The following is a 13,085-nucleotide window of genomic DNA, read 5'->3' as shown; positions in this document are numbered from 1 at the left end:
CCTTGTCATAACTCCCATCGATCATTACTACTGTATTTATTTTTAATGAACATGTTATGACACACTCTGGAGCAGGTGGGACCTGAACCTACGTCATCTGATCATAAGCAGGGACACTACCATTGTGCCTAAAACCCTAACATCATGACTTTTTTTTTTTATAACCAGTTTAGATGTGTTATGTCACCATTCTGTGGCTATCGCATCCTGAAGTGAGACTTGAACATTTACCCTTCTGGTCCGGAGGTAGGGACATGACTATTGCTTGATAAGACTTTCAGTTATTGCCCCCATGTTGGACCATTCCCAAATTGAACCCCATTTAAGTAAGGCATTGATGTTAAAATTCTCATCCTTGTTTTCTATGGCTAACCTTTTTCTATAATTTCCTTGAGTCCCCACAACCTTCCAAGATATCTGGATCTCTTTAATTCTGTTTCAGCTCTTTTGCCGCTCTATCTCATTTTTGCTCATTAACGTGCACTTTAATATCTATCTCTGACCAAATGTTTGACAAGTTTTTAGTCACCTGTCCTCTTATCTCCCTGGTGCTATTGTTTTATAATTCCCTTGTAAAGCACCTTAGAATATTTTATGTTAATGATGATTTTGTAAATAAATGTTATTAATGAAGCATCAATGGAATTTTATAAAATTAAAATAAAAATGTAAATTAGATCATTTATTAAATGAAAACTAATATTAAGTTGAGACTTTTTTTAAGGAATGGGTAAATTCCTTGCATTTAAGAAAAAAAAATTAAAATGATCTCAGACTTCTTTCTTACAACTTAGATTTCAGCAGTTCTATCCGTAGATGAATGGGAATGTATGGAGTCTTGGAAGAAGGGAGAATTATTTACAAAATAGACTGGTGTATTCTTTAATAGCAACTATAAATCTGCTTTATCTGCATCCTGTTGTTCAATTGAGTAGGAAGAGAAAATTTTGGAAAGAAAATACAGCAAACCTTTTATTAACCAGCACCTAAGGAACCAGAGGTGTGCCAGTTGATCAAATATTTCAGATAATCAAGAGGTCCACACAAACAGTGTCAAAACACGCACTAAGTAATAAAAAAGTAAGGCCGGGTGTGTACACATCACTGCTTTACTTTATTTACAACATAAGTGATAAATGATAATGCAACTTTGCCTTCAATAAAACTGAGTGGAGAAAGCCTTCTTAATCACACCCTCATCTGAGTACTTGGCCATCCAGGTAGATTGCAGTGTTTAAGGCGAAATTGACTTAAAACTGAATCAACTGTTTAGATTTTGTGTGACAACTTGAATGAACACAAAATACAGTATATTTACATTGAGGTAAATAATTTTTTAAAACTTTAATAACTTGACAGAATAATTCAATATCCTTTATGGAATTTGAGGAATATAGTTTATGCCAGTTTATAGAGAGTGCCAATTCATACAGTGCAGGTTAAAACAAAGTTTGCTGTTTCTCTTTTATATGAAAGATTTTTTGGGTATCCAAAGTAGTGAATTGTCCTTTTGAAAAGGAAGCCACTTTGACAGTATTCATGAGGTGAAATCTGAGTTTTCATGACACCTTGTGTTATTAAAACAAATGTCAAAGCAGTTTTATTTCTTTAACATATATTTGAAATAAAAATTAATAAAACATTTTGCCTCTGAATGCAAAAGCAGAAACTCAGTGAAATCTAAAGTTATTGCGGATACAGGCACTCAAGTAGAGGTAGGGAACAGACCAAACAAGAATCACTGAACCTCCAACTGGTTAGCACTTTCTTTCACCCCTAGCTGTCATAAGCTGGCTTACAAGTTGCAATTTTAATTTAGTTTTCATTTTTGCTTTTGTGTGATTGTTATATCAGGACTCGAATCATTGGTTACTCTCCTGTGCCTTAATTTTCTGTGTTTCAAGCTGACAGGAGCCAAAGCAATTTCCGATACATTGTGCAAGGTGCATGAATCAGTGTGCGTGAATCATTGAACCAACTGGTTTGTGAACATGTTCAAGACACAGCAGATGTGAGAGAATCTATCATTTAAATTGCTGACATAAACTCTGCCAAGTATTTTATCATTGTGATATGTTTTAGGGACAATAATGCACACCAACATTATTTTGGCAGTGAAATCTGCCTAATGCAACAAGGGGCTTGTTAGTTCTTCTTCTACTTCTACTTCTACTATGGATTTCTAAAGGACACTTTGAGTCTCGGTTGTTTAGTCAAATGTCAATCTGTATGCATAATATTCCTTTCTTATTTTGTTTTACAGAATTTGTGGTTTTTGCTAGACAAACATCAAACCCCTCCTCTGATAGGAGAGGAAGCAATGATAAATTATGAAAACTTTCTGGAGGTCAAAGAGAAAGCTGGACAGAAATGCAAGTAAGTGCCATTTATTAGCACCATTTCCGATGAAGTTGAAGAAAATCTCTTCATATTAATAAGACCATTTTCTTACTGATTGTTAAATCCAATGCATGTAATGAATTATGCAATAAAAACTATTCTGGTGTGTTTATTTGATGAACAACATAGATCATTGAACTGTTCTCAAAATTGGCCCATCTTAACCTAAATTAAGAACATAAGTGAATTAATGAGGTACAGTTTGCTAAACAGTAATTATATCTATATAGCAGAATTCCCTCAACAGTATCATCTCGCTTCATGTTTTCAGTAGCCCAAGATTTCAGGGTGATTATTTTGAAGATGTGTGCAATTTTATTGTGTGTAATTGATATTTTGTTCCCTTCCCCAACCATACTTATGCTGAATAAGGGCAGAATCGATCAACTTATTCAAGAAATAAATAAATATGTTTCTGATGAAAAGCAGGATAAAGAGCTATGGGGAGCAGGCAGGAAAGTGGAGCTCTGATCAGGATAAGATCAGCAATGATCATGTTAAATACCAGAGTGGGCTTGAAGGGCTGGATTGCTTACACCTGCTTCTAATTCCTATGTTGTTCTTGATTTGGATTGCTCATGTAAAGCCCCAAAATGTCTCTTGGCATGTGTTGTCAGACTAAAAATAACAATCTCTGTGCCAAGTTACAGCAATAATTCAGGAAAGAAAAAACATTAAGCAATGCCAAGCAATTGACAATCATGTATTTTATTAAAATCTATTTTTTAAATGTTGATTCTATGGTGTTCCCTTTCAATACAATTTTAGTGAACATTTTTATATGATCTTTTTGCTATCATACTTGCATTTTAATGTTATCCAACAGGCAGTTTTTTGCAGCTAAGATATTCGCAAAACTCTTGCACAATGATGCCTATGGAAGGATCTCCATAATGCAGTTCTTCAACTATGTCATGAGAAAAGGTAGCGGAATCTTATGCAAACTAACAGATAAATTTATATAGTTTTTACATAATCTTAGTTATAAAACAACATACTAAATCTATTTAAATTTTAGTTTGGCTGCATCAAACAAGGATAGGTCTGAGTTTATATGATGTAGCTGGTCAAGGATATCTTCGTGAATCTGTAAGTATCCTACCTTACGTTCAAATCTGACAATTTCTATCACACTTCCATCTTGTTGTGTTCTGTGATACCTTAACTTCACATTAAATTATATCAACAGGATCTGGAAAATTACATTTTGGAGTTGATTCCAACTTTACCACAGCTTGATGGCTTAGAAAAGTCCTTCTATTCATTCTATGTGTGCACTGCTGTTAGAAAGTTCTTTTTCTTCCTCGACCCACTCCGAACAGGCAAGTGGATATTTCCTCATCAAGTCATAAACCCTGTAACATTTATCATGTCTTAGCAATATAAACATTTTTTGTTCTTTATGGCTATGCTTCTAGTCTTATGTATTTTAGATAGCAGTCTTCTGTTTGGTTGTTGTGATTAGTTGAGAGTGTGTCTTATTTTCTTATTCCTGAGGGAGATAAGGCTCCAAGCTGTTACAACAATGCCCTGTTGAGTACAATCTGCTGAAACCTACTTGTTAAGAGCATATGGGATTCACATCAATCTCAATTGATAATTCAAGTAAAAAGCTTTTGATTGAAAGTTCGGAGCTATTGAATTGCTGAAATTAACATTCTCCTAAATTCAGTCTGTAGGTCTTCTCCATAAATTAATAATTTAATGTTTTGATAGTTGTGTTGGTTACCTGAATGTCATTTGTTTTAATAATTCATTTGTTTATTCATAAGATAACTAATTCCTAATTTTTAATATTGGGAAATGGAGTTTCATGTAATTTTTTAAAAACAAGTTAGCAACTTATTTCAGTTTTCAAGCTACTGGTAAAATGATTTCCAATGATTATGGAGAAAAGTGAAGTACTTATTTTTAAGAAAGGTTGTTGTTACACAAAATGTTATAAATAAATCTTATCTCAGGGAGTCCCTCTCCCACTGCAACTCCCAGGTCATTTCCTCTGCCCTGAAGTCTCTATGCTACTTCCTCCCCACCCCCACCCTCCTCTCACTTATCTCTCCACCCTTCAGGCTCTCTGCCTGTATTCCTGATGAAGGGCTTTTGCCCGAAACGTCGATTTTACTGCTCTTCGGATGCTGCCTGAACTGCTGTGCTCTTCCAGTACCACTAATCCAGAATCTGGTTTCCAGCATCTGCAGTCATTGTTTTTACCTAAATAAATCTTAATTAAGTCTCAACATCCTACTCGGTATTTCCAAAAGATTTAATCTTAAATAAACGGGTTTTGTATCATTTATCAGAATATAAAGCTTTTCTTCATAAAATTTTACCATTTTGTTTTTCAGGAGTAAGACTATATTATGTTATGGGAAACGCTTTTGATATATGTTGCTGGCAGTGAGCAATTTTTAAGATGTGGTTCAGTGATCATCAAGCAAAGTTTCCAATAATGTAATTCAGCTTCTAAAGAGCTAAAGGAACTGAATACATTTCTACCTTTTTCTTGAGTCATTTTTTTTAAAAATTACCAGTTTAAAAAAATTACCAATTATCAGCACAAGTTCCACATTGCTGGAAATTGGGTTGAGACTACCTGAACTTAATTCAGATGTGGCAGTCTGAACCATCAGATTGATTGATTTAATCGGATTTGAAGTTGCCAGAAAATGTGATTTGCACTTCACCTTTTACAATAGAGGACTGTATCTCCCTGTATTTATGCTGGCATGATGATTCAAACTAACCTGACTTTCATATCTTTGATACTACTCTAGGTAAGATAAAAATCCAAGATATTTTGGCCTGCAGCTTCTTGGATGATTTGTTGGAGGTAATTGGCCATCGGAGAAAGTTTTTGAATGTTAACTATGATCCACTGATAGCAATGGAACATAACTGATTTTGCCTGTGTGTTTATATTTGTAGCTCAGAGATGAGGAGCTGTCTAAGGAAAGTCAAGAATCAAATTGGTTTTCTGCACCTTCTGCATTGAGAGTATATGGTATGTGTTGAATACATACTATTATGATCCTTCATAACTTGTGCGGCATATCTGTTATGGTGCATGGTTTACAGTATGATCATTTTTATTTCTTAGGTCAGTACTTAAATCTAGATAAAGATCACAATGGAATGCTCAGCAAAGAAGAGTTATCGCGTTACGGTACTGGAACGCTTACGGGTGTGTTTTTGGATAGGGTTTTTCAGGAGTGCCTAACGTATGATGGAGAAATGGTAATTGCCTACAAGTAATTCACCTGCAACAATCAATCTCTTGTGAAGTTAAGAAACTGTATTGGAATTTAATTTTACCTTCTTTAAACTAAATGTTCTGTTCAATCAATTTAGAGATACTATTTTTGAAAGAGTTTTTGTGGCAATCAAAGTCTAAATGTTTTCTCATGGCTATATTAGTGATTTTGGGCACATCAGATTAAGGATTAGACTTGCTGTGCAGTTTTAACTGCTTAGCCAAGACTTAATTTAGTAAATTCTCATATATAAAGCTCTTTGTTCATATCTTAGGAAATATTAATTAAACTCTACTCATGCTTTAAGCCAAGTAATTTTGTTTGACTGAACTGTTAGAAGATAAATAATTATAAACAAGTGATAGGCTTGCCCTGTGGAGCAAAGAATGTGCAGCTGGTTAAATTCCCTCCTGTTTAGTATTTTAATATTATCATACAAATTTTATTGTGCCAATACTGAATCATCTTTGCCTGTTTTATGCTAGAATAAGAAAAAAGGTTTGTTTGAAGTATAACTGGGGTAGTACACTGGAATTTCTTGGAGTTGTCACAAGTTAAAGATTTTTAAATAAGGACACAAAATTCCCCAGTTTACCTTGTTTTCCTGACTGTATACACGCGCGCACACACATGCACACGCACACACACACAAAACCTTGGTCCAAATTGTTAGTTGCGGTCCCAACACAGACCCCTGCAGAATCCCACTAATCACTGGATGCCATCCTCAAAAAGACCCCTTTATCCCTATTCACTGTCCTCTGACAGTCAGCCAATCCTGTATCCATGCGAGTACCTTGACCGCAATATCATGGATTCTTATCTTATTTAACAGCCTCCTGTGTGGCACCTTGTCAAAGGCCTTCTGAAAATCCAAATAGTTCATATCCATTGAACATCCTTTGTCGAACTTGTCACCTCCTCAAAGAATTTTAACACATTTGTCAGACATGACCTCCCCTTGACGAAACTATGCTGACTCAGTCTATTTTACTGTGAACTTCCAAATACTCTGCAATCTCCTCCTTAATAATGGATGCAAATCTGACTGAGGTCAGACCTCCCAGCCACGCTCCCTTCTTAAACAGAAGTGTTTCATTAGCCATTTTCCAGTCCTCCAGAATCCTGACTCTGCTGATTTCTGCAAGATCACCACCAATGCCTCTACAATCTCCTTAGCTATCTCCTTCAGAACTCTGTGGTGTAGTTCATCCAGTTCAGCTGATTTATCCACCTTTCAGACTTTTCAGTTTCTCTAGCACTTTCTCCTTAGTATGGTCACTACCCTCACCTCTGTCCCCTGACTCTTGAAGTTCTGGTATGTTCCTGGTGTTTTCCACTGTGAAAACTAATGTGAATGACCTATTCAGTTCCTCTATCATTTCTTTGTTCCCCATTGTTACTTCTCCAGCCCTCATTTTGTAGTCCAATTTCCTTCTTGCCTCGTTCTTGCCGTATAAATATCAAAAAACACTCTTGCAATCATCTTTTATATCACTAGCTAGCTTACTCTCCTATTTCATCTTCTCTCCTTTTATTGCTTTTTTTTAGTTATTCTCGATTGCTTTTTTAAAAGCTTCCTATTCCTCTGGCTTCGCAGTAATCTTCACTGTAGTATTTGCTTTTTCTTTTGCTTTTATGCTGTCCCTGACTGCCCTTGTCAGCCATGGTTGCCTTGTCCTCCCCTTGGCTCACATCAACTCCAGCCTCTGAGATTGCCTGTTCCCTTGCAAATCGTCTACTGGCACAACAGGTCCACAGCAGACACCATCTCCTTGACCATCCCTGGAACATTTGGACAACAAGGATACCAATATCAGGCAACTACTGATTGACTACAACTCTGCCTTCAACACCATAATTCCAAATAAACTCAACTCCAAACTTGGGGACCTAAGTCTATGTTCCTCACTCTGTAAATGGATTCTCGACTTTCTGATCAACAGACCACAGTAATAAGGATTGGTGACAACATCTTCTCCAACATCATCCTCAGCACTGATGTTCTGCAAGGCTACATACACAGCCCCCTATTGAACTCTTTATACACATGACTGTGTGGCCAAATTCTGCACCAACTCCATTTGTAGTTCAGATGTCAATGATGAAACTATGCACAGGAAAGATATTGGGTGACTGCTTAACAGCATGGTGTAAAGATGACTGTCAACATCAGCAAAATGAAAGAACTGGTCAATGACTTCAGGAACCAGAGTGGAGGGCATGCCTCTATTTGCATTAGCAGTGCTGAGGTGGAGATTGTCACTCCTTAGAACTTAATGTTCATGACTATCACCAACAATCTGTCCTGGTCCACCCACATTGACAGTACGGTCAAGCAAACATAGCAATGCCTCTACTTCCTCAGGGGGCACAGCATGGCATGGCAACTGCGCTTCCCAAGACCAAGGGAAACCACAGAGTTGTGATCACAGCCCAATCCATCATGCAAACCAATCTCCCATCCACTGACTTTATCTATACTTCGTGCTGCATCGGGAAAGTAATCAAAGATCCCTCCTACCCTGGTTATATACTTTTCCACCCTCTTCTGTTGGGCCGAAGATAAAAAGGTTTGTATACACGTACGAACTGATTCAAGAACAGCTTCTTCACTGCTGTTATCAGACTTTTGAGGACCTCTTTAATGTTAATAGTGATCTCTTCTGCACCTTCTTGGCATTGTAACATTGTATCCTGCGCTCTGTTCTGTTATTCTGATGTGCTCATACAGTGCGATTTACCTAAATAGCATGTAAGGCCACACTTTTCACTGTACCTCAGTAAACCTAACAGTAATAAATCAAATCAATAATATATTTCTTCTTCCTTGGGATGAATTTCTGGTGTGCCTCCAGAACTACCTGCAGAAACCCCTACCATGTCTTCTCGAGTTAGGCTTCCTTTCAAATCAACTTTAGCCAGCTCCTCCTTCATGTCTTTGAAGTGATTTTTATTCAATTGTAATTTCATTACAGCTTCTCTCTCTCTCAGACTGCAAAATGAATTCTATCATATTATGGTCATTGCGCCCTTCAGGTTCCTTCACTTTCAGCTCCCTAATCAAATCTGCCTCTTTACAAATCCAGAAATACCTTTTTCCCTTATCGGCTCGACTACAAGCTGCTCCAAAAAGACATCTTGTAGACATTCCACAAATTCCTTTTCTTGACTCTGTTTGCCTGGTTTTCCTAGTCCACATGCATATTGAAGTCCTCCATAATTACTGTAATAGTGCCTTTTTTACATACCTTTTCAAATCATTTAATTTTCTTCCCCACATCCTGAATACTGCTAAAAGGCCTGTACATAACCATCAAGCTCTTCATTTGTGAAATTCACTCTCAGATTCTGCACCCTCTGACTCTATATTACTTCTTGATATCGATTCAATTTCATTTCTTATTAAAAAGGCAACTCCACCCCTCTGCCGATCTGCTTATCCTTTCAATAGAACATGTATCCTTGGATATTTAGTTCCTAGCCCTAATCCCCTTGCAACCACATCTCTGTGATACCCACAACAACATATCTGCCAATTTCAATCTGTTTTGCAAGCAGATTTACCTTATTTTATGTACTGTGTGCATTCAGTACAACACCCTCAGTCCTATGTTGACTGCACCCTCTCATTGATGTTTCCTTTTCTGATGTGCCTGAAGTTAGATTCCTGATCCTTTTGATACTCTGTCCTATACTGGTTTTGAAAATTTTAATAACCATTGAGGCCAACCCCACCCCAGCAAATCCTCCCTGGGTTAAAGTCCTTCTGACTTTGATTTGTGCTGTCAGTTTGTCTACCTTACTCCAAATGCTTTGTGTATTAAGATAAGAGACTTTACATTTCTTCTATCACTGTGAGTGCTGTGTTATTTGCTTTTCAAAACATGCAGCAATCCTTTCAAATACTGGTTTAAAAAGGTTCCCTTTCATGTTCCACAGTAGTAATTATAAACAGAGAATAAAATGTGTGTGGCAAGAAGTGACTGATTATTGCTCTCCACATAAACACCAATATTGCTAGTAGTATTTTATTTTGTGAATCTGAATTTAAGAAATTGGTCATTCATTATGTTAGCAATCTAGAATGTCAAGAACATTTTGAAATAAAAACACATCCATTCTTTTGAAATTGACTTTTCTGACATTTTGTCTTAAGGATTACAAGACATATTTGGATTTTGTTCTTGCTTTGGAAAACCGAAAGGAACCTGCTGCTCTCCAGTATATCTTTAAATTACTGGATATGGAAAATAAGGGTTACCTTAATGTTTTTTCCCTAAATTTCTTCTTCAGGGTGAGTATTAGTTCTAGTTTTGAAGTCTTATTGAATTCAATGTGCATATTTCAAAATTGTTATAGATTTTCTGCTTGACTATTGGTGAATTCTTTATCAAGGTGAAAGATGTTAGTGCTAGAATTGGAGCTTTTATTTCAGGCATGTCCGTATCGAGCATTGCCCTATCAAATGCTGTGGCATAACAAAACTCTTCCAAAAAATGTCTCTGCAATATCTTGAAAAGCTCAAACTGTGTGTCATACCGGCATAATGCTGTTTCTATTTACTGTTTCAGCCATTCTGTGTGCTTTATGAACATCATTTACTAGTATCCTGTTAGAAACAATCATTTATATTGTCGGCATATGCTTACTGGGAATTAGATTAAAATTCAACTCATTTTACCACTTCACATGACCACTCTGTGTTGTCTTTAAATTGTCATTACGTGTTTGACATTCATATGTGATAAGCTGAAATTTCCTTGAATGAAATGTATGTAAGATCAAAACCCTTGCACTTTGTTTTTGCTGCAAAATCTGTTCCATAACTACTGGCACCAGCTGTCTGCCTGACAACCGTCGGAGGCAGAGCCAAACTATTTACAAACTTGGATCAGATTTTTGTGATTCTGAACTACTACTGCACCATTTACTGGCCCTGCTGAGCACTGACCACCTGCTTCCAACCATGCTTTGGCTCAAATGCTGCTGAAACCATATCAGTGCCTTTGCCTGTCTAAAGTTAACTAGTCCAATGCTCTCTAATCAGCTTCACTTCTTCCCCAACATTCTACCCTCTCTAAAACTTGGGCCATTCAAAACCTGTGTTAAAACACAGCAAATTTTGTTCACCCATCACTGCTGTACTTGTTGGTCTACTTAAACTCCTGGTTAAGTCACATATTAATTTTGAAATTGTTTTCAAAGCCCTCTTTTTAATCTGGTCCAGCCCTACAACCCTCTAAGAAAGCTGCACTTCTCCAATTCTGGCCTATTAGTTACCTCCTGATTTTAATTGGCTTCAAATAACAAGCACCCCAGCTCTGGACTTCCACTCTAAACACTTCTATCCCTCTTCCTCCATAAGATGCTTCTGAAAATCTACTGTGTTAGCCCTAATATCGCCTCATATAGCTTGCTATCCATTTTCTGTTTGAAAGCACTTGTACATTTTAGTATGATAAAGGCATTACACTGATGGTGTTGCAGTAATAGTAGCAGTAGCATAGAGGATCCTTGCAACCAGCAGACAATGTACTTTTATTCCATCAATCTGGTGTACATTTCAACACTCAAATTCTTTTGAGGTTTAAAAAAAATGATGCAGTCATCCAGTTTCTCGATTGTGTCCTGCTAATTAATGTAACAGATTTTGTGTGGTCCAATGATATCTCGTTAATATGCTGTATATACTTGTGTAAAAGTCTTTTTTTTTTAGACTACTTTTAAGCTTAAATTTATGGGGTTGACTGTTACATGGATACTACTTTTGAGGGGCTGAAAATACCACATACATGTAATTTGCAAAGCCCAGTTGATCTCTAAACGAATAAAGGAAAAAAAACATAATGAATTACAGTAATTCCACGAGTGATACAGGGGAACTGAATTCAGCTGAACTGCACACAAAGGAAGGTTGTCACCTGACTCTGGCCTGTTGTTTCTTAAACTTTTGTGCCAACTTCTTCCATGTCCCTCCATTTTCTCTCATTTACTGTTTTAGTTTTTCAATTAACATTTTAAGCTGTTATTTCTGATTTATTTAAAAATTAGACATTTAACTCTCATACAGTCTCATTTGATCATTGTAGTCATGAGAAATTGTTGGTAGCTGCACGGTAATTATAGTGAAGTAAATGCATATAGACTTGTCTATGTAAGAAATGATGGTGTGATAAACTTTGTATTAGAGCTGAAAATGTGTTGCTGGAAAAGCGCAGCAGGTCAGGCAGCATCCAAGGAACAGGAGAATCGACGTTTCGGGCATAAGCCCTTCTTCAGGAATGCCCAAAACGTCGATTCTCCTGTTCCTTGGATGCTGCCTGACCTGCTGCGCTTTTCCAGCAACACATTTTTAGCTCTGATCTCCAGTCCTCACTTTCTCCTCGTAAACTTTGTATTATACTAATTATAGTGCTTGTTCAGTAATGGACTTAAGAAATCCGTAGCCTACTGTTGGTATGAATTGTACATCAAAACAATTGCATAAAAAATCAATTTCCTCATAATGTTTATGTCCAGAATAATACCGGCTCTCATGTTGATCTGTTAGCTGTGAAGAACTAAGGTCAACTTTTACACAAGATATCTGGAAAATTCCAAAATTTATAGGGAGTTGATTTTTCATGATCAACTCTTAAGTATATACGGTAGCTTTCACTATCTAATACTTGCGTATTTAAAATAATCAAACATGCAATTACTCGTTTACAATTTTTGACTTGTTTTTTTTCATTAATATCAGCTGTGTGTGTGAATTTTTTAAAAACAGTATTTTAATTTTGATAATATTGAACTAAGACCAAGAAAGTCCCAGTTTAATTAAGTCTTTTCCAAACTTATGTTCATAAGTATGATGCCACTGAGAAGGGTAAAGTTAACTTATGATTCTGCATTTGTGAAGGAGGGCTGGAATGGCAACCCATCAATTGTAAAAGTTTGCTTGGAACTTTTACTCATACTATCTATCAACTATCCACTAAAGTGTATTCTAGCATGCTGTAATAGGACTTTCCTGAAAGGTGGAATGTTCTGTTAAGACAGGATGGTTTGCTCATTTGCTAACCTAATCTTAACATACAGGCAAGCACTAATCCTTTGTAATTCAATTAAATCTTACTGTAGTTCTGTAATTTTTATTTATACAGGCTATACAAGAGCAAATGAAACTTCATGGGCAGGAGCCAGTTTCCTTTCAGGATGTTAAGGTATCTTGCACCATCAGAAGACATTTTAATGTTTAGGAATACTTTACAAATACAGCTACTTTGGAGGGAAAATGTTGAGTTTCCATTGTACAGCAACCAATAGTCTATAATAAAAACAAAGTGCTGTAAAATCTCAGCAGGTCTGACAGCATCTATAGGCACGAGGTGAAGTTAATGGAGTCCAATATTACTGTTCTACCTCTCTTGATTTCCAAAGAAGTGTGAT

General features: G+C 36.5%; 1 protein-coding gene across 2 annotated transcripts in view; it reads left to right on the top strand.

The window, feature by feature from the left end:
* ppp2r3c (protein phosphatase 2, regulatory subunit B'', gamma) overlaps positions 1–13,085 on the top strand; it is a 33,680-nt gene that overhangs the window by 18,172 nt on the left and 2,423 nt on the right. For both annotated transcript variants that reach the window (XM_043697815.2, XM_043697817.2), the window contains exons 4-12: positions 2,264–2,376; positions 3,227–3,324; positions 3,419–3,489; positions 3,590–3,722; positions 5,175–5,230; positions 5,326–5,401; positions 5,498–5,634; positions 9,811–9,948; positions 12,800–12,859. In XM_043697815.2, the coding sequence (XP_043553750.1) occupies positions 2,264–2,376; positions 3,227–3,324; positions 3,419–3,489; positions 3,590–3,722; positions 5,175–5,230; positions 5,326–5,401; positions 5,498–5,634; positions 9,811–9,948; positions 12,800–12,859 (882 nt within the window). The remainder of the gene's footprint in view (positions 1–2,263; positions 2,377–3,226; positions 3,325–3,418; positions 3,490–3,589; positions 3,723–5,174; positions 5,231–5,325; positions 5,402–5,497; positions 5,635–9,810; positions 9,949–12,799; positions 12,860–13,085) is intronic.

Source organism: Chiloscyllium plagiosum, unplaced genomic scaffold (genome assembly GCF_037043375.1).
Source record: "Chiloscyllium plagiosum isolate Xiang-an unplaced genomic scaffold, Cpla_swu_hap1 HiC_scaffold_8, whole genome shotgun sequence".
Lineage (NCBI taxonomy): Eukaryota > Metazoa > Chordata > Chondrichthyes > Orectolobiformes > Hemiscylliidae > Chiloscyllium > Chiloscyllium plagiosum.
The sequence above is the reverse complement of the archived record's forward strand: the minus strand, read 5'-3'. Positions and strand labels throughout refer to the sequence as shown.